Here is a 20,007-nt window from a genome sequence, read left to right as displayed (position 1 = left end):
GATATCTCAACAAGGTGGTACCTTTGCGTCACATGATAAGACGGTGCACGCGAAACCGCAACACCTGTGCATTTTCATGCTCGCACAGTCAGACGCGGTACTTTCAAAACAACTTTACCAAGTTACTTGTATTTATCAACGGCGTCGTCATACAAATCTGAATTGGTGGAACCATACCTCAACGGTTTTTCCCCCAATTAATCAAATCAATCAATTTCCAATTTTGAAAACCCCTCCTATTATCCCTTACCTCTGTTCTTCCCCAAATTGATTTGTAATTCAATAATCAATCTCTCCTCAATTCGATTACAAATCACGAATCATGTCGTTCTCAGATTCCGATTCGTCGTCGCATGTCGGTGATCACAAGTATTTCCGCCATATTACTCGTGATCGTATGTTTCTTTCTCTTCCTCCATTTTCGTAATTACAATTCTTCATTTTTGATTTTTGGTGTATGTTTAAGCAAAATCACTGTGATATTAGGTTTAGATTGATTCGTCTGTAGTCGTTATTGTTGTGAACTCAGCTTAAGTGTAAGCTTAATTGTGGTACTTGTATTGATTTTTGGTGTCATTTAGTTTCGTTGTCGTCGTTTAATCCCTTTTATCGTGGTGATATAAGCTTAATTGTGTTACTTCCCTTTACCGTCATTCCCTATTCTTTAGAAGGGTCCCATTTTTGGATTAGGTGAAAATGTTCCTTGTTTGAAATTCCGTGGGTGGAGGGCTGACAAAGTCTCTGATGGTTACTGCTTGTGCTGTTGAAGAAGAGTTGTACAAGTACTTGGATAGTGTTAGTAGAATGGTATGGCTAAGGTTTAATAGAAAATGTGATCAAAGGGGTTGAAGTGTTGAACAATGCACTATTTTGTTTTTGTTGTGATGTGTCGAAGTATTGCATTGTATGACTAGTGAAGGTATTGATCAAGCTAGGAGTTTTGGTGTATGTCCAAACCAAACATTACGACTGCTTAACTTTGTTGTACTCATAATGGAGGCGTGATAAGAGGGTTCCATGTGAAGTTGATGCTCAACTTGATACACTTTCATCATGTTTAACTCGGCATTAAGTGATATTCAAAATTATGCTGGTTTGGAAACCATAGACTCATAGAGTGAAAGGAAAGATGGCGATGAATGGATTTATGATTAAAATATTTCTTATATTGTAAAGATTGTAATTTGGATTGTAGGAGGAAAATGGATTCCTCTATTCCCTCTAACCCAACTTATGATCTAAACAAGGGAAGGGGGGGAGAGGGATAGACCGCCCTTAATAGGAAGGAAGGGGAGAGCAGGAGAATAAGGGCAGGAAAGAAGTTGAATGAAAAGGAGATTGGGAAATGAAGCAATTCAATTTTTCTTTCAAATATTTCATATGTTGAAAGATTATAAATTGACTTGTAGGAGGGAAATGGATTCTTTCATTTTCATCCCCTCTATTTCCCTTTAATCTAATTTGCTAATAAAACAAGGAAAATGACTCCCCTCCTTTATCTCAAAGTCCCTCCATCCAAGTAAGGGATTAGGTGTATGTGAGTTTTGAATATATGTCTTTTGGGATTATTGCATATAAGTTTAGGCATGCAAACTTTATATGATTCTCTTGTTTCCAAGGTATGGAGTAACTTGTCTCGTAAACAATGAGCTCTGCCTGATGTTTGTATAGAGGGATAAGGAGGGGAAAGAAAGGGAGGGCAGCAAAATTCCTTATTTGAGTAGTATGTTGGGTTAGAGGGAAATGGAAGGGAGCGAAAGAGGATCCATTTTCTCTGCTTGAAGCAAAATTAATATTCATCCAAAGTAGTAAAGGTCTTGAAGGAAAACACCAAGGATAAAATTAGTATCCTTTTTCCCTCCCCGCCATTTCTATCCGATTATTGATCCAAACAAAGCTCCTTGGGGACGGGAGGTGTCAGGGTAGAAGGATAAAATTCAACCATACTATGCAAAATCAATGTCATTTGATCTTAGCAGGAGAATCGATTTAATTTGGCTTCGACAGTGCATCCATACTTATATATCATGCTGCATACAGAAACTGCCAGCTTAGTCCTTCTTCTAGTATCATCAGTGCTCTGTTTTGATGCACGTACAACTACATTGAGATAATAACCCCCTTTCCTGGATTTCCTTTATATCTAGGGTTGCTCAACGAGATGCTTGGATTCGCGAGGCAAGGGGACTCTCGTTCAACATGGAAGGTATTCTTATATTTTTTTTTTTGTTGCTCATGGTTGTTGATTGAAGGGGGTTTGACACTTTGACTATCATGTGAATAGAATCTGAGTGATTTGTTACATTTTTTTCTTCTCTAGTCTCCGCTCTTCTCGGAAAATCTGTCAAGGACCACATTTAATTTCAGTATTCAGTGAAGATAACTAAAAACCGCCTTAAACCTTGTGAAGTTTCTGAAAACATTATTCTAAAATAAATGTTTTTGGTGAGTAATTTATTAGCACACGTTTAGTTTGGTCGATTATGCTGATAGCTTACAACAACATCCGTATACATCGTATAAGGTGGTCTTGCAATAATTAAAAAAAAAAAACATTATAGGTGTTTATTCTCCACGTGACAAATTATTGGTGTTTTTTCCCCTTTTGGTGGCAAATTTACCTTTCTAGATTGTTTTAGTTTCCGTCTTCTCTTTCTATACATCATATCCAGAAAAAAAGATACAGCAGGAAATCAAGGATTAGGGTTATTGCTACTCAATGACATCTCATAATATGATCTCTTGTGCCTATAGTTTGGGTGGCGGATGATTGATGATGTCTGTCATGGTATTTTGGTCTGACCTGTTTAACTTTTAACTTTAGGTTCTCATAATGGACAGATTTACAGTAAAGATAATGTCACATGCTTGCAAGATGGCAGACATCACCGACGCAGGTGTATCATGTGAGAATAATATCTGTTCTCTCTTCCTTGAACTTTGGATGTTCTTGATATTAGTAGTATTTTCTGACTTTTAACTTTGGATGTTCTCTGATCTTTTCTGTCAAAACAGTGGTGGAGGACATTTACAAAAGAAGACAGCCACTGCCTACCATGGATGCAGTCTACTTTATCCAGCCAACTAAGGAAAAGTAATTTCTTACTCCTTCATGTTCTCTTTTTGCAGTTTGGACATTGCCGAGCTTCCCTTTTGGGTGGGTTATTTGTTAAGTTATCTTCCGTGTGTAAATTCGGTCATGTTTGTACTTGCTATCCTGAACATTCTGGTGCTTATCCTTTAATAGTTTTAACCTTCTGTATTTTATCATTTAATATTGGCTGCATCTTATAAGTGTGGGGTAAAATGGTCTTTTGCTAGTATCCTTAAATCTGTCCTTCGTTAAAGAATGATTCAATTCGCATGTGCAGCCCAACGGCTGCAAATATGTCAAAATAACTTTGTAATGTTGTCATGACTCTTGACTATTTGTGATTCATTTTGCATCGGTGCACTCATCTAAGGATCGGTGGGGACATCTAACATTTTCCTATCCCAACTTAGTAGATAATTATCCCGTTTATTGCTGCTCTGACTTAGAATTCTTGTAGATGTTCAAGTATGTAGTTCGACCGTCAGTAGATGCCTATGTGCAATATGGTGATGTGCTGAAGGCCATTTGTTTCTTATTGTAGTATATAGTCGATTGCTTTCGCTTTCATACAACATTTTGTATCTACCTAGGATTACTCTGAGTTTGCTTTCGGTCATCATTTGGTATAAATATGAAGACATGTGCCTATATTCGACAAGTGAGTCTCCCTGCCCCATTCAAAAAATCGTTCAATGTTTCTACTAAATTTTCATGAACATTTTATTCAACTCATTCCTATTAATAATGGATTTATATGGTTACTAGATTTATTATGCTGTATGACGCATGCCTGCTCATTGCTCAATATGAAGTGGGAGGGTGATTATTGCTTAGATTTTAACATGTCATTCTTCTAATACATTTTCTGTCTGACTCACTCTTTTTTTTTCCCTTTTGTTGGAGTGACCGCATTTTATAGAGTTCCTTTCTTTTTATCTGCAGCTTTGAAAAATTTTGAATAGTTCAGTTGAACACAGTTTATCTCACTTTAACTATTCCATTTTGTCGGGTCTTTGCAGTGTCGTCATGTTTTTGGCTGATATGGCTGGTAAAAAGGCGTTATACAAGAAGTAAGTTGGTTTGCTGAATTTTGTCACATTATACCCTGTCTTCGGTTGTTTCATTCTCTTGATTGCAGATGTTGGAATATTTCTGCTTTTCCTTAATTTGCATTAGCTTTTTCCCTGCAGCGCTTTTGTGTTTTTCAGTTCTGCTCTTTCTAAAGATTTGCTCAGTGACATCAAAAGTGAGGTCAAACTTAGGGGACGAGTAAAAATATTGGTTGAGGTTTGGTCTTCAGTCTCTTCCTAGTTCCTAGAATTAGAAGTTATTTTAAAATTTTAATGCGTTGTTTACCATTGAATTCTTGAATGATTTTAATTATTTATGTGCAGATGAATTTGGAGTATTTAGCCATTGATAGACAGGTACTGAATAATGTCAAATATGTTCCTAATGAACAATAATTTTTTGGTAATGAGTAATGACTATGATGTCTTCAATAGGGGTTGTATTTTGGGGTTTCTCATGTCTTCAAGATCTCTTTGTTTTGGATGTGATCAGGGATTTGTGACAGATAATGAGAGGGCTATGGAAGAGCTCTTTGGAGATGATGAAAATTCTCGTAAAGCTGATGCATGTTTAAATTTGATGGCCTCACGAATCGCAACAGTTTTTGCTTCCATGAGGGTATGCATAATTGCATGCTTATAGCATCCTGCTTTGAACCAGAATATATTACTACGTACATGGTTTTTGGAGCTCACACTTTGTCCCTTTTAGGAGTTTCCTTTTGTTCGCTGCCGTGCTGCCCAGTCTCTTAATCCAAACACAATGACAACCTATCGTGATATGGTTCCTACAAAGCTGGCTTCTTTAATTTGGAACTACCTGACAAAATACAAAACCGCCATCAGTAACTTTCCTCAGACAGAGACTTGTGATTTACTTATTGTAGACCGATCTATTGATCAGGTATAGATTTGTTTTCATTGTCTATATTCTATAAACTAGTTTTGTTTATCTGTTGCTGATATTCTAAAAATCAGATTGCTCCTATCATACATGAATGGACTTATGATGCCATGTGCCATGATTTGCTAGACTTGGAGGGAAATAAATATGTGCATGAGGTAGGTTTATCTATTGAACTAGTCATCTTTCATTTTACTTATTCTGAGATTTTTTTCTACTCAAGAGTATATCTATATGTATCTGACTGCTTATACTTGACATAGGTTCCGGGTAAAGCAGGAGGGCCTCCTGAGAAAAAAGAGGTTCTTTTGGAGGAGCATGATCCTGTCTGGTCTGAGCTTCGACATTTGCATATTGCTGATGTATGTACCATTTCTGTTCTATTCCTTTTTGAGAACATATATCAATGCTTCTGATGTCCATCTGTGTTGGTAGGCTAGTGAGCGGTTGCATGAGAAGATGACCAACTTTGTATCGAAGAATAAAGCAGCGCAGATCCAAAATAGCTCAAGGTTTGAAAGCCCTAAGCCTTTTTTCCTTACTGACGTTTAAAAGGTGGTCTGTGTTGAATTGTAATCCAAACTCCAGAAACAAGATCATGCTAGTTGTTGTTTTTAGTGTTGTCCTCAGTATGTATGAAGGTCTCATCATCATTACCATTCTAGTCCCAGCAATGTCAGCTTATTTCCAATTTTTTATCAACCCTTGACTGAAAAGGGATTGACCATATAATACGACATGGAAATAAGAAGTTTACTTGGTTTGAGTCTATTTTTGAATTCAAGTGTATTTTATCTCAAAGCCAAAAGAACAATGAAACTTTGGCTTCATCCATATTCTAGGGTTTTATGTTCTCTACTCAGTATTACCACTTTCCTAGTGCCTCTAAAGAGGCTCCCATTCAATGCATGGTGGAGGGTGGAGGGTGGAGGAATAAATATTGAGAGGATATTTCCAACTCATAACCAAAAAAGAGGACGTACATCCAACTTTCCGAAAAAAGAAGTGCGGAGGTTTTCAAGCCATTTTTGTTTAGTCTGTTATTCCCAAAGCCACAAGATGTATTTTCTGCTTTATCGCTCCTTCAGAAATAGACAGACATAGTCGACCTGTAAGGTCTTTGTTGCTTATAATGATTTGGTGTCGTAGCTCGTCTTATCAATTTTCTTCGACTCGAAATTTTTTTGATCTTGACATTGTGTTCTATGAAAATTTCTTTTTCAGCAAACAAAGAATGTGGGTCTGGCAAATAGATGGGTGAAATTTGCTTACTAGCAGAAAAAAGAATAGCCAATTATGTTCAACAGTTCATCATATATGATAATGTACATGTACTTGTTGGTATAATGGTATGACCTGTTGGTTAAAAGGGGTAAATTTTGTTTGTAATGGCTGAGCGGCTAAAATCCCCAGGAAAAATATGTTTACTTTATACTGGATTCCTTCTTTCTGGGGCATGGCAATCAGGCTGCAGTAAAACTTGTTGCAGATATTTTAAGACCCCTTCCTTCAATTTATGGAGGATCATTCTTCGATTTTCTATGCTTTTCCGGCTAATTTTATTTAAAGTCGTCCCATAGTAATGTTCAATTCATGTCATCATTTCACTGTTGTCAACAAATTACTACTTACATGTATACATCATTCATGATCTTTTCCAGCAGAATTTCAGGTCAAAAATGTCAAATCTAGTATATTATGTTAGTTTATGATGCTATCCTAATAGCTTGCTCTTAAAAAATTGAGGGTGGTCATAGTAGAAACCTTATGACAAATGAAACCTTGTTGCTTCTATAGTTAGCAATCTATCCTCTTGGCATTGATATTAAATCGTTTTGTCATTTGTACATGTGAAGGTGCGGGGGAATGGCTTTGCATGTAGAGGGAGCAGACTTATATAAATAGCATAGGCATGTATATTTGTGGCTGTTGTTTTTTTCCAGCAAGAACATAGGACTTTACCGTGTTTGTTTGTACATATATGTAGCGCCTTTCCCGGAACAGTTGAATATGACTCTTCATATCAGAGCCTGGGTAGTTTTTGCTTTTAGCCTGCAGTATATCTGTTGTAAATAGCCAACAACAACAACAACATCTGGCGGTGATGACGATGTTTGCTTGGACTGTTTGCTTGTTTTAAGCACAATCAGAAGAATCTAGCTTATTTATAAATTGTATCCCAGGGAGAGTGGTCAGCTATCAACACGAGAGTTGCAAAGGATGGTCCAAGCATTGCCACAATACAGTGAACAAATTGATAAGCTTTCTCTTCATGTTGAGGTTAGTTTTCTAGATGAGCAAGCACCAAGCTATTGACATAAGTAGGGTAGTGGCTGCTTCTGTTGCTAACGTCAAAGATGTTATGCATTGGAATGCTTGTTGGTGCTAAAGGCTGTGATGATTTCTTTCTTTCTTCGTCCAAAACCCGTTGCTATTATGGCAAAAACTTGATTTTCTAAGATATATACACAATACACCATATATACGAACATTTTGAGGAGTAAATGACATGTAACCACCTTGGATTATTTTTTCGAACAAGCTCAGTTATGAAAAATATTTCTGATGCAGTTATATTTTGACTTGAGATTCCATCTCTCAAGCTATAGTTTATAAGGTATTTGGATGCTAACAATTCACTAATTGATTGATTGGTCATTGGTGACTACATATATGAGAGCTGGATCTGCGAACTGTCAAGGGGGTCTATTTTTCTTCAAAATATTGAAGTGAACGATAATTAAATTTTTTATGGTATAAGACCCCACAGATTTACATTTGTCCGGAACATAAGATTTATATGGAAATATACTTATGTTTTTGAAAGAACGAGAATTGTCAACTTCTTATTCATTTCTTCACATAGATCGACTTCAGCTATGTAGTTATTTAGTGTAGATTTTTATTCTTTGTTTGTATGTTTGTTTTGGGATAAGTTAAAGCTACACTATTACATTTATTAAAGAACTTGCAAGTGACGTAACTATAGCTCTGTGTTTCAATATTCGTTAGCTTCTAGTAGATATTTTATGTCACTTGAATTTGGTGCTGCACAACAGATTGCTGGCAAAATAAATCGAATTATTAGGGAGCACGGCCTTAAGGATATTGGTCAACTTGAGCAGGACCTTGTATTTGGTGATGCAGGAACTAAAGAAGTCGACAACTTTTTCAGAACGCATGAGGTATAAAGTCTAGTTTTTGATGCAGCTTCTAATATCAATTTATCAATCAAAATGCAATATTTAACATCATATTTAATGCATGCCAACTTGGTTGCATTGTCAAATCTCATTTGCAGGATGTAAGCCGCGAAAACAAGTTGCGTCTGTTGATGATTTATGCTGCTATTTATCCTGAGAAATTTGAGTCAAAAGGCTTAACTTTGATGAAGGTGATGGGCTTTTAATGCTTTGTTTTTGTTCTCAAAAAATTTCCGGGTTGTTATTTGTATGATTTTTTCTATTTCTATTTGCAGACAAAAACTTACTATTAACCTGAGTTTGTTTACGTAAACATTTGACGTGTTAAAGCATAGCTTCCACATTGTCTATCAACCCAATCGAAATATTGCCTCGCTACTTTCTGGCGGTGAACAATGAATTGTTTCACGACTGGCTTCATTGTCACAACTAGGGTGATAATGAGCCGAGCCGAGCACGAGTTTGTCCTTGCTTGGCTTATGCTCATGAAATAAATTCGAGCTCGAGCTGACCGGAGCTTGAAAAAATTGAGTTCATTACCATGCCCGTGAGCTTTAACTCGAGAGCTCGAGCTTAACTCGAGCCTATATATAATTGTTAAGTTATTGTGTATTTTCTTTCGATATTTTCAATAACAGAAGGGTTATATATAAACATATTGGCAAATCTATGAAAACATTTGATATGGTTATACAAAGATATAAATCATATAATCATAATAAATATTTTATAAAATAAAAGCAAGATATAATTTTATCACACAAGTTCGAGCGACTTGCGAGTTTTTTGAGCCGAGCCAACGTTAGCTCGGCTTGACTCGTTAAGTTATCGAGCCGAGCCGAGCTCGCACGAGCCAAGCTCGAGGTGCTCGTGAGCTATCTCTTCTCATTATCATCCTTAGTCACAACGCAGGAAATACATGATGCTAATTGTTACACTTTGTAGGCAGTCATTAAATTATCCAATACTTCACTAGATGTGTCCTATGTAGGGCTGTGTTTGAGAGTATAGGTCTCAAGTCTCAACTATCGAGTGGGCCGGTGAAGCAGCTTGAAGCCATCTCTATTGCTGTTAAAACATCGGACGAGGAAGGATTTAGACAAGTAAAGCGGACAATAAATATCTGAATATCTATTGTTTAAGACTTCTAGTCATAGTCCCTTTTGGTATCAGGATCTGAATTTTCACCTTTTTCAATGGCTGATATACTATTATTTTTCAGATTGCAAAGTTATCACCAGATGATATGACCGCGGTTAATAACATGAGCTTTCTTGGCACTCCATCTGAAACCAAAAAAAGCTCTCTGGGAATATTGAAGTTTGATAACAAGGTTTGATTTCCTCGTCTTCTTGAAATGCTTCATTTCTTTTCCTGCTAGGCCATGTCCACTTTTTTGCTATTTCTAAAGTTTATTGTTATGCACGTAGAAAAAACATGGAGTCAGAAAGCAGCGTATTGGTGAAGAAACAGCTTGGCAGTTGTCACGTTTTTACCCGATGATTGAGGTATATAATAACACTATCCAGTGATGTGGTATCAAGAAGTAAAGTGATGTGGTATCAAGAAGTAAATCTATTGTTCTGTGCACTGATTTGAGATTTGAATATTAAACACACACTATGATTGAGGGATGTGGTATTACTATTAGCCCTCTGTTAGGGGAAATTGAGGCATTTAATTTATACAATGACCACTTGGCACATAGTATCTACTTGTTAAGTATAATGTTTATATAAAATAGATCTAAAGTACTAGTTCTACTACTTCAAATTTTGTCAAAAGAATTGCTACCACGGAGATTAAATCCAAGAGACCAAGACAATAACTAAAAGCATACTCGAGATTAGCTCCTTGGTTATGGTCATGACTTCATTTTTACCATGCAAAATTTTCGGTGGCTTGGCGTCTTTACGCAGTGTCTTTTACATTCGTTGTTCTAATTACTGGAAGATAAACATTCTTGGCGGTAGTATAGATCATTGTTGTCTGCTTGGTGTTCCCCAAAATAAACATCCAAAAATAGACGAAGTCTAACCACAAACTGATTTAAAACTTTAGAACTCGCAACTCTCATAAATAATAAAGAACGAAGACTGCAATCCCACCAAGCGATGGGAGAAGACTAGAAGAGATGCCTTTAATAGAGAGACGAGAACTATTGACCTCTGATGAAAAAGCTGATGTGAGGAACTGGGGTTTGTCGGCTGCCATTTATAAAACTGGGTTGATCTGACATTTTATGAATGAATACTGATTTGAGCTTGACTGTTTATATTGTATAATTGGGCTTTCTGGTCTTTGATACATTCTGTATTTTTATTTATGATCTGTGAGTGGTAAATAAAAGGGTTATCCTGTGAGTAAGTGGGATAGATCATGGATGTGGCTTTCTGTCTGGAGAGGTCTTGCTATACATCAGTAAGGTTCTACATGATTGTAGCTATCCTACATTTGGCCTTAGCTTTTTTTGGGCAACTTTTGATGTTGCTTGCATACTGAAGTCGCCAGACGTCATTGGTACTTGCTGAAACTCCAAGTATCATCTAACTTTATGAGAACCATTGGACATTATGCTCTTGTGATGGAATTTGAAGTTTTCATTCCTTTAGAATCATTGTAACAACACGTCTTATCTTTCAGGAACTTATTGAAAAACTCGTTAAAGGTGCACTTCCAAAGGATGAGTACCCATGCTTGAATGACCCAAGTCCTACTTTTCATGGATCTGTACGTTCCACAGCAATACAGTACACTGATACCTCAGCCGCACACTCTAGACGGACTCCAACTTGGGCTCGAGCTCGAAAGTCAGATGACGGTTATTCAAGGTTAGACTTGATCAGCGGATCCGTCCTACTCATATTCGTTTAAAATAACAGTAGATGTTCCTACTTTATAATTTCCCACAAATTGTCAGTTTCTTGTGGTCGAATCCAGTTAACATAGTATGTATTGCTTAATTACTTTTTAAATATTTGTTTTCTCCAACTAACATTACTTTTTCCATGCTTAGTGATTCCGTCCTGAGACATACTTCGAGTGATTTCAAGAGGATGGGAAGGCGCATATTCGTGTTTATTGTAGGTGGTGCTACTAGATCTGAGGTAAGCAGCTTTTGCTGCTATGGTTCCTATTGGAAACGCATGACGTCTTCTGTTTAACTTTTCTTCCTACTGAGTCATTATATTAGATAGTTTTACATTTGAGACCAACCCAAATATTTATGTATACCTCAATATATGGCTAATGAGTTGGTCTCACATGTAACCGCCTAATATAATGTTTAATTTCTCCCTAAAAAATCCAATATAATGCTGTATGCACTAATTGATGTGCTATATAAACTGAAATACTTTGCAGCTACGCGCTTGTCATAAGCTTTCGACCAAGCTGAACAGAGAGGTCATTCTGGGTTCCACAAGCATCGACGATCCTCCCCAATTCATCACGGTAATGAAAGTCACCCCTTATAGCGAACTACTCTGATTTTAGACAGATACAAAAATTATGCACTAAATAAATTTATACAAATATTAGTTTTTTTTTTTTGGGTAAGAACAAATATATTAGTAGGAAAGGAGATTATTTACACTTTTTTTTTTCTCTTTCTAATTATACTATTCCGCATCTTTTTACGGTTTTACCCCTATCTCTAATGATATCGACCGGTTGTTGTGCAGAAACTGAAGCTGCTTTCCATGAATGAGCTTTCACTGGATGATCTGGATATATAAATTAGCTACTCTATTTCAGAGAGTTAAATGTAAAATAAACCTATTGTTTTAATGTAAAAGATGAAGTTCCTCGGCAAAGTTGTCAATATTAAATTACATCCCTGGCTCACATTGTTGCCTAGACTATCAGATACTGGTGTAACTAATTTTACTTGTGTTTGTAAGCAAAATATCAAAAGGAAATTTAATCATTCTGGAAGAAAAGGGAAAAAAGCTCTTCCGATTTTTGATTGAAAAATTACCGTATCGCTTTCTTTTGTCATCCCAAGCTCTGCCTTTCTAAAATAATCGAAGTTCAGTCATTCATTTTGATTTTGCACCTATCGAAGAGGAATTGACACCATTGTTGCGCAACAATATCCGAACGTATAAGGAGGTTTTCCATTAAAATGACCCTGCCACCCTTGAACTCCCTCCCGCCGACTTTCATGATTTATTTAGTTGGTTTATCTTGTCTCTCTTCACTCAATGTAATTGAGGGGGTTTGTTTAGGTGATGTGAGAGACAAGTTGTGGTTGCAAGGTGGTAATAAGTGGCCGTAGCATAGCGGACGATTTTCAAATTCTACGCTATAGGTTGCAATATCTGAATAACTGAAGTAAACTCGATATTATTTTGAAAGTGTACCACCTGACTAATAACAGAAGGCAAGCCAAAATTTGGTTTATTGAGGCAAATTTTCGAATTTGATAGTTCGTCTTACATGTAAATTCAACTCATCAATCAATTAACTATGTGAAGATTACACAAGTATTTGGGTTAGTCTCACATATGAAGTGATATGAGTAAGACCGTCTCATTCAAAAATCATACGCTCTTCACTTGGTTGATTTGGATGCAAGAACTCAAACCCAACTAAAACCAGGGACTTTAGCACTTTCTACACTCCTCGCATGATTAACATCATCCCACTTCTCATTCGCTGCATAAATATTGGCAAGAAGCGCAGAGTACCCAGTTTTATCGGCTTCTAGATCGCAGCAATGCTTAGCTGCAATCTCTCCAAGCTTAACATTGTTGTGTAACCGGCATGCAAGAAGCAAAGCTCCCCAAACTCCGGAATGTGGTGGAATTGGCATGTTCTTTATAAGCTCATACGCTTCATCTAACCTTCCTGCCTTACCAAGGAGGTCAACCATGATCCCATAATGATCGGCCGATGGCATCAATCCTAATTTCTCCATCAACCTAAAACATGAGTAGCCTTCTTCAACAAGACCGGCATGGTTATAAGCGGTTAAAACCCCAGTAAATGTGACCAGATTTGGGGAAATTCCGACAGTAGTCATCTCTTCAAACAGCTTAATAGCATCGTGTGGTTTGCCATTTATTCCGCACCCTGATATTATAGCTGTGTAAGCAACTAAATCTCTCTTACCCAATGAATGAAACCATTGGTAAGCCTTATCGATATTTCCACACTTTGCATATAAGTCGACTAGTGCAGTCGTCAAGTGATCATCTACTTCAATCCCGGATCTGCTGATATACGACTCTATCCAAGAGCCAGAATCCAAATCTCCTAATTGAGAACAAGCAGATATAACACAAGCTAATGTCGTTTTGTCAGGTTGGGAGATCATATTTGCTGTCAGCATCTCGTTGAACAAATTGATTGCCTCCTTTGGTCGGCTATTCTGAGCATAGCAAGCAATCATGGCATTGAACACCAGCACGTCTTTATCAGGCATACGAGAAAAAACATCTTGAGCAGAATTAACATCCCCGTATTTGGCGTAACCAGAGATCACAGTTATCCAAGAAATGTTGTTTCTCTGAGGCATAGAATCAAAAAATCTTCGAGCCATAGCCATCTTTCCACATTCCACATATCCACTTATCATTGCATTCCAGGAGGACTTGTTTTTATCAGGCATCTCCTGGAACAATAACTCGGCCTTTTCCATATCTCCAGATCTCGCATACCCTGAAATCATCGAGTTCCATGACACAATGTCTCTCAATGGCATCTCATCAAACAACTGTTTTGCCACTGCCAAATCTCTCGATTTCAGATACCCCGACAAGAGTGAGTTCCAAGAAACCACATTCTTCACGGCCATCTCATCAAAAACCATTTTTGCCGCCTTCATATCACCCAATTTAGCATAAAAATCCATAACTGCTGTTTGTACAAACACGCTTCGAAGAATGTCATATTTGTGGACCTGGGCATGGATGGACAAACCACCAACTCTACAGGGCAAACGAGCGCAGGATTTCAAAGAAGACGAGATCGCATATGTGTTTGGAGTAACCCCAAGCCTTTGCATTTGAACATAAAGAGCGAGAGTTTCTTTGAACATCCCATGTCGCGCAAAGGAGCGAATGACACTAGACCATGTGGAACAGTCAGAGTATTTCAAATTCAGGAGGACATTTCGGACATAACGAGTAACAGTTGGTGTTAAAATGGACCGAGATTCAACAAAATGCCTTAAAAAGTCGATCTCGACATTATTAAGGTTATTAACAACAATCTGAGCATGGATTTGCTTTGCTTGATTCACTGTCAAACAGTTTTTTAGTGCAACATTAATCTGGGGAATCAGCATTCAGTAAATAGAAACCCTAGAATGTCTTGTATGATGGTTCTCAACCACTGAATTCACATTTGGGCATGTTTAAAATACCCAAAAACATTTCAATTTCAAATCCCAATCTTAATTCAGCAAAAGAAACAGCTGGGCACACTTAATTTGCACAAAATTAGGGATTTGGGTTCTAAAACAGAAGGAAAACAAACAAATATAAATGTGAAAATTAGGGTTTGCAATCATGGATACTAAGTTACAGCTAAAAATCAATTGAAATATAAAATCAATGGAGAATTTGGAAGCCAATTACCTTAAACAAGATCATTAATTAGGGAATTAGAGATTGCAAAAGGTGTAAACTTGGATGATTCCATGGCAGTGAAACAAAGAAAAAGGCGGGAAATACTGTTAAATTTTTGGGGTTAGACACTAGAGAGAGTATGAGTGTATGACGATGGAGTAAGTGAAATTAGGGTTTGTTCTTTTCAATCGGATTATGTTTTTTTCATACGCCCTTATTTCATCGCATATATCAATCTCATTCTGGAAATGGTGACGGATACCATTTTCTCTCACAAAAAACTCATTTAGGGTGTGAGTGGGAAAGCACATGGGGGTGTCACACCACCCATGTGCTTCTCACTTGTGAGAGGTCTTTTTGCGATCTGAAATAAGGCGGTCTGAAGTAAGACGGATTGTGTTTTTTTTTGTCTTCTGGTCTAACAAAGCGCGCACGAATCTAGACCTCATAAACGGATAGAGCGGGTCGTGTTCGTGTTCGGGTCGTGTTCGTGTTCGGGTCGTTTTGGGTCACTATTATCAAATTATTTATGGATATTAATAAGTTCGCAACAATAAACATTCGGGTCAGGTTATACTGGGTCGTGTCAATTCGGGTTCGGGTCTTGAGTTCGAGTGTCGAGTCGGGTTATTCGGGTCGGGTCAATTTTGCCAGGTCTACGCACGAAACACTTATTAGTCGCATTACAATAAAGGGAAGGGGGAATCGAACTTGAGATCTATTGTTCAGGATACCTCCATTTTAACCATTAAATTAGGAGTGAGCAAAATCCGGTCCGGACCGGAATCAACCAGACCAGAAGCGGAACTAAAAATTCGTCGAAATGTTTGTTAGTTTGGTTAGAATTTTATTTTTATTTAATAATGGATATGAAATTACTCAAATACCCCTAAGAAATTGGCGTGAAATCAAAACTTTAATTTGGTACTCCATTCGTCGAAATCGTTTGTTAATTTGAAAAAGTGGGCATAGTATTGCAAATTCTAGTGTAACTGGACTGGAATTTTTGTAATCCAGTCCGGAATTTTTGTCGATTTCAGTTTCGGTCCGATTTTGGACCGGTGCACAACTGTGAGATCTCAGGAGTGTTTGGTTGGCATCATTGAAATGGATTTGAATTGATCCATTCCAATGTTTGGTTGGAGTTTTGAAATGGAGTTAGATACCCATCTCATACCCACCTTCTCTCTATGAATTCAAAGTTCATTCCTTTATGTTTATTTTTCTAATGAATCAAACAAGTTTTGAAAGGTCTGGAATTAATTGGAATCTCATACTCTTATGGTTTCTTATTCAAATCCATTTCATTTCCAAATAGTGAACCAAACGACCAAGTGTTGCTAAGACACAAAATGAGATCGAGAACTTGTGATGTTCAGTAAGTTTTCTCTGAGTCTGTCTCTCACTATATTAATGAGAGACAACAAATAAATACACTAAAAACTAACTAAAAGTTTGCTTTGGTTAGAATTTTATTTTTATTTAATAATGGATATGAAATTACTGAGATACCCCTAAGAAATTGGCGTGAAATCAAAACTTAATTTGGTGGTACTTCATTGGTCGAAATCGTTCGTTAATTTGATTAGATATTTCTTACGGAAAATAGAAAAAGTAAATATGTGATTGAGTCTGAAAACATATCTCGTTATTTTTCTTTAACTTTTGATTTAACAGTAACTTGTACATAAGACAGTAAATAATAACTTGTAAATATGTCGTCATTAGTTTGTACATAAGACAGTAACTTGTATATAAGTAGGATATTGTACACATCATCATAAGTTAATACAATTCACTCTTCTATTTACCCTCTCTCTCTCTACATATTTTTCTCTCACTAACAATAATAGAATTCTCTAGAATCTTTCCTTTCTTAGTAATCAAATCCGCCATGGATGAAATCTCGACCTCCGCTGCTCATCTTCACATGGTATCAGAGCAGGTTTCGACCTGACTCTGCATACGCATGATTCTACTTCCTTTAGTCAATCAATTTCTAAAAACCTAATCTTCTTCCTAAAAAAATCCTAAAAAAAATCAATTCAAAACCCTAATTTTTCAAGAAAATCCTAAAAATTCAATATTTTCATTTCTTTCTTCTACAATTCGCTTCGGTATCTCAATTCGCTTCATTTCAAGTTGTTAATTTCTCAAAATCGATCTGGTCAAAGTTTCGCAAAAATGCCGGAAAACGAAGCAGTGACTTATCAGAATCTTTATGATGATCCTTTATACTTGTCGCCGTCTGATTATCCTTCGATGAAGCTGAGCGATACGATTTTCAATGGAAAAAATTATTCTCATTGGAGTCGCAGTGTTCTTCTTGGACTTGAATCAAAGAATAAGCAGGGTTTCGTCACCGGAGGCACACCTAGGCCTGATTCAACTTCTTCAAAGCTTCAACAATGGTTGAGATGCGATTCTATGGTGAGATGTTGGATTCTTTACTTGATTGATCTTGATATCAAGGAAGCCTTCACACTTTTAAGAACTGCGAGGTTATTGTGGCAAGATGTTCAGGAACGATACAGTAAATCTAATGGCCCACTGTTATTTCAATTGAAGAAGGAAATCAAAAACATTTCTCAAGATAGTGAGTCCGTTGCGGAATATTTTACTAAGCTCAAACGTCGCTGGGATGACATTGAGGAGATTGAAGCAATTCCAGAATGTAGCTGTGGAATCATGGAGAAGTGCACTTGTAACATTCTAAAGAAGCTTCTCGAAGCGGCTTCAAAGGAGAAGCTAATTACTTTCTTAATGGGGTTGAATAACTCATATGAGCATCTCAGGACCAACATTCTTTCGATGGAACCTCTTCCAAATATTAACAAGGCATATTCAATTCTACAGCAAGTCGAAAGCCAGAAATCTATTTCTTTAATTCAACAATCTGCTCTTGATTCTAGTGCACTGAATGCAGCAAGATCAGATGCTCCTCCTAAGAGTGGCGGTTCAGCAGGTGCTTGGAATGTTTGGAAGCGTGAAAACAAGAAGCCAAATTTGAATGACAGGTGGTGTTCTGCTTGTAACAAGGGCGGACACACACCAGAAACTTGTTTTATCCTACATCCTGAACAACGTGCCAGTTTCCAAGCAAGGAAAGCAGCATTCCAGAAGTAGAATGGGTACAATGGTTCTAAGTTTATGGCAGGAGATTCCAAATTTGCCAATGTTGCTGAAACTTATAAAGAGACACCACTTGATGTTGCTGGTTCTCAGTTTTTAGCAAATATTTCTAAGGGAAATGATCATCTTGTAGATACCCAGTATCTGCTGAGACTCCAACAAACACCCGATGATTATCGGACTACAACATGTTTTGGAATCGCGGCGTTTGATCGACAGTTTGTGTACAACTTTACGTCGGAAAACTTAAAACGATTTCGAAAATAAAACATTTCAAAAATACTTAAAGTGTTTAATGCATGACGACGGGGTCGCAATGACACTAACTAGAGTCAAAACCGACACCGAACCAAAAACCGACTCAAAAATTCAAATCCCGACTCCAACAACGAGTCAAACCGAGTCAACCACAAAAAACCAAACATTTCAAACCTTCTACCTTAAATTTTCCCGGATTCATGAATGGTCAAGTACCAAACATGTGACTACAAAACCTAGGATAGAACAAATCATGATTGCGTTTGTTGTGAAAGTGACAACACAACTCGAAGAACCGCGACGTGGCTCGCGCCTCTTTGAGCAGCCCAGGTGGCCACGTCGCTCAAAACTCACACAACCACTCATTTCCCTATAAATACCTCTCAAATGCCACCAGTTTGAGAGTTACGCGAGTGTCCGCCCCCTCTTTTCTCCCTTAAATTTCTCGACTCGACTTCTTAAGTCACAATCCGACGCGTATTTACGACCTACCGATCGTAAACACGAGCCTTACACATTGTTTGGTACCGTCATCATGCATTAAATCACTTGACCGACCATCTCGACCACTACACCATCACTAAAGCTTAAAACACTCTTTTTTACTTACCAAAACGGTTTTAAACCGAGTTTTTTTCGATCAAACGAGTTATTACACTTACGTCGGTCACTCGCCATAACCAAACATGTAAGTATGAGGGTGTAAAAATCCTCTTTTATTGTGTTTTCATTTGTTTCATGACTATAACATGCTAAAACATGCATAACATGAACCAAAACATGGAATAAATGAGCCAAAACTGATTTTTTGGTCTGAGGCAGAAGCCCCTTAGGTCGCCAACTGGCCCGCGCCTAAATGGGGTGTTCAGACCAGAGATCAACCGTGTTTGTTCTCGTTATTTCCCTTAACCCATTTTTCATATTTGCAACCGGTTTTCACCATTTCAAGTATTTTCGAACCATTGTTATTTTATTTCACATGTTTTAACCATAAAGCATTTTTCACCCTTGGTTCCTCATACCATGACTGTTAAATCCGTGTTTCGGTGATAATATTTGGTTAATGACATTTAGAAGGTATTTTAAAGTCTTTTATTTTATTTCTTTACATTTTCAAACAAACATATTAGTCACCAACACAAAGTCATCCTTGGTTCTACATACCATGCCGGATTTTAACCCGGGTACGATGACGAGTATCGACTAATAACATTCAAATGGATTTAAAACAATTAGTCCATAATCATTTTCAAAACTATTCATGTCAAGTTTGTCAAATCGAACCCGACACCGAATATTATCAAAATAATGATGATTATTCGAGTCTAGTTCTTCAAATCAACAAATGCGGTCTAAACGACCCCTTCAAATCAAACCGGGTTCAAATACCCATTCTCAACACGTTTTATAACGTTTTCTAAAAGGTCAGAACATGGCACATAAACCGTGGGCTAACCCGCGCCTAAACAGGCTCTCCATTTCTCATTTTCAAAACCAGAGGGAGGCCCCTTACACCGCCGGCTGGCTCGCGCCTCATATAGCCGTCTGGTAGAGGGCCTGTTCCCTTCCAGCATTAGTCTAGGACGATCACGACTCCGATTAACCCGGATACAGGACGGATCAGATGACTATTTGATTATCCAAAACCATATTTGTAAAATGCCTTACTAAGACAAATGGATCATGTTATGCACCCTAAACCTAATACGGTAAATGGATGTTTAATTTCCGTCTTGCATGCAAATCAACCATTAATCCAACTCGACATCTT

The 20,007-nt window shown here is 37.4% G+C and overlaps 3 protein-coding genes across 5 annotated transcripts; 2 read left to right on the top strand and 1 right to left on the bottom strand.

Moving 5' to 3' along the window:
* Window positions 1-12,246, top strand: LOC141587325 (SNARE-interacting protein KEULE-like). Of its 2 annotated transcripts, none has more exons than XM_074408780.1 (21): window positions 1-395; window positions 2,148-2,206; window positions 2,825-2,906; window positions 3,016-3,094; window positions 4,114-4,164; window positions 4,285-4,381; window positions 4,489-4,521; window positions 4,658-4,783; window positions 4,877-5,068; window positions 5,143-5,226; window positions 5,332-5,430; window positions 5,504-5,580; window positions 7,252-7,348; window positions 8,128-8,253; window positions 8,370-8,462; window positions 9,494-9,604; window positions 9,702-9,779; window positions 10,915-11,102; window positions 11,288-11,378; window positions 11,635-11,724; window positions 11,955-12,246. In XM_074408780.1, exons 1-21 carry the CDS (start codon window positions 323-325, stop codon window positions 12,006-12,008), a joined length of 1,980 nt encoding a protein of 659 aa, XP_074264881.1. In that variant the 5' UTR covers window positions 1-322; the 3' UTR covers window positions 12,009-12,246. The 2 variants fall into 2 exon arrangements, with proteins under 2 accessions (XP_074264881.1, XP_074264882.1); XM_074408781.1 differs by having other exon boundaries at window positions 67-395; window positions 2,842-2,906.
* Window positions 12,247-12,598: 352 nt separating this feature from the next.
* LOC141587324 (pentatricopeptide repeat-containing protein At4g22760) lies at window positions 12,599-15,043 on the bottom strand. 2 transcript variants are annotated; one of them, XM_074408778.1, is made up of 2 exons: window positions 14,856-15,043; window positions 12,599-14,732 (listed from the first exon to the last, which is right to left on the bottom strand). In XM_074408778.1, the coding sequence occupies exon 2, from the start codon at window positions 14,561-14,563 to the stop codon at window positions 12,854-12,856; it is 1,710 nt and encodes a 569-aa protein (XP_074264879.1). In that variant the 5' UTR covers window positions 14,564-14,732; window positions 14,856-15,043; the 3' UTR covers window positions 12,599-12,853. The 2 variants fall into 2 exon arrangements, with proteins under 2 accessions (XP_074264879.1, XP_074264880.1); XM_074408779.1 differs by having other exon boundaries at window positions 12,599-14,342; window positions 14,856-15,042.
* Window positions 15,044-17,030: 1,987 nt separating this feature from the next.
* LOC141588725 (uncharacterized) lies at window positions 17,031-17,972 on the top strand. Its single transcript, XM_074410152.1, has one exon. It carries the CDS (start codon window positions 17,031-17,033, stop codon window positions 17,970-17,972), a length of 942 nt encoding a protein of 313 aa, XP_074266253.1.
* Window positions 17,973-20,007: the final 2,035 nt, after the last annotated feature.

The sequence above is a fragment of the Silene latifolia genome, chromosome 6, assembly GCF_048544455.1.
Source record: "Silene latifolia isolate original U9 population chromosome 6, ASM4854445v1, whole genome shotgun sequence".
Lineage (NCBI taxonomy): Eukaryota > Viridiplantae > Streptophyta > Magnoliopsida > Caryophyllales > Caryophyllaceae > Silene > Silene latifolia.
The sequence above is the reverse complement of the archived record's forward strand: the minus strand, read 5'-3'. Positions and strand labels throughout refer to the sequence as shown.

What these genes read in the sequence shown, in the direction of transcription:
- LOC141587325 (XM_074408780.1), top strand. Translation starts at nt 323, where the DNA reads ATGTCGTTCTCAGATTCCGATTCGTCGTCGCATGTCGGTGATCACAAG. An exon ending in ATTTAGCCATTGATAGACAG is followed by an intron (nt 4,522 to 4,657) that starts GTACTGAATAAT and finishes GGATGTGATCAG; the next exon opens with GGATTTGTGACAGATAATGA. An exon ending in GTGGTGCTACTAGATCTGAG is followed by an intron (nt 11,379 to 11,634) that starts GTAAGCAGCTTT and finishes AATACTTTGCAG; the next exon opens with CTACGCGCTTGTCATAAGCT.
- LOC141587324 (XM_074408778.1), bottom strand. Translation starts at nt 14,563, where the DNA reads ATGCTGATTCCCCAGATTAATGTTGCACTAAAAAACTGTTTGACAGTG.
- LOC141588725 (XM_074410152.1), top strand. Translation starts at nt 17,031, where the DNA reads ATGCCGGAAAACGAAGCAGTGACTTATCAGAATCTTTATGATGATCCT.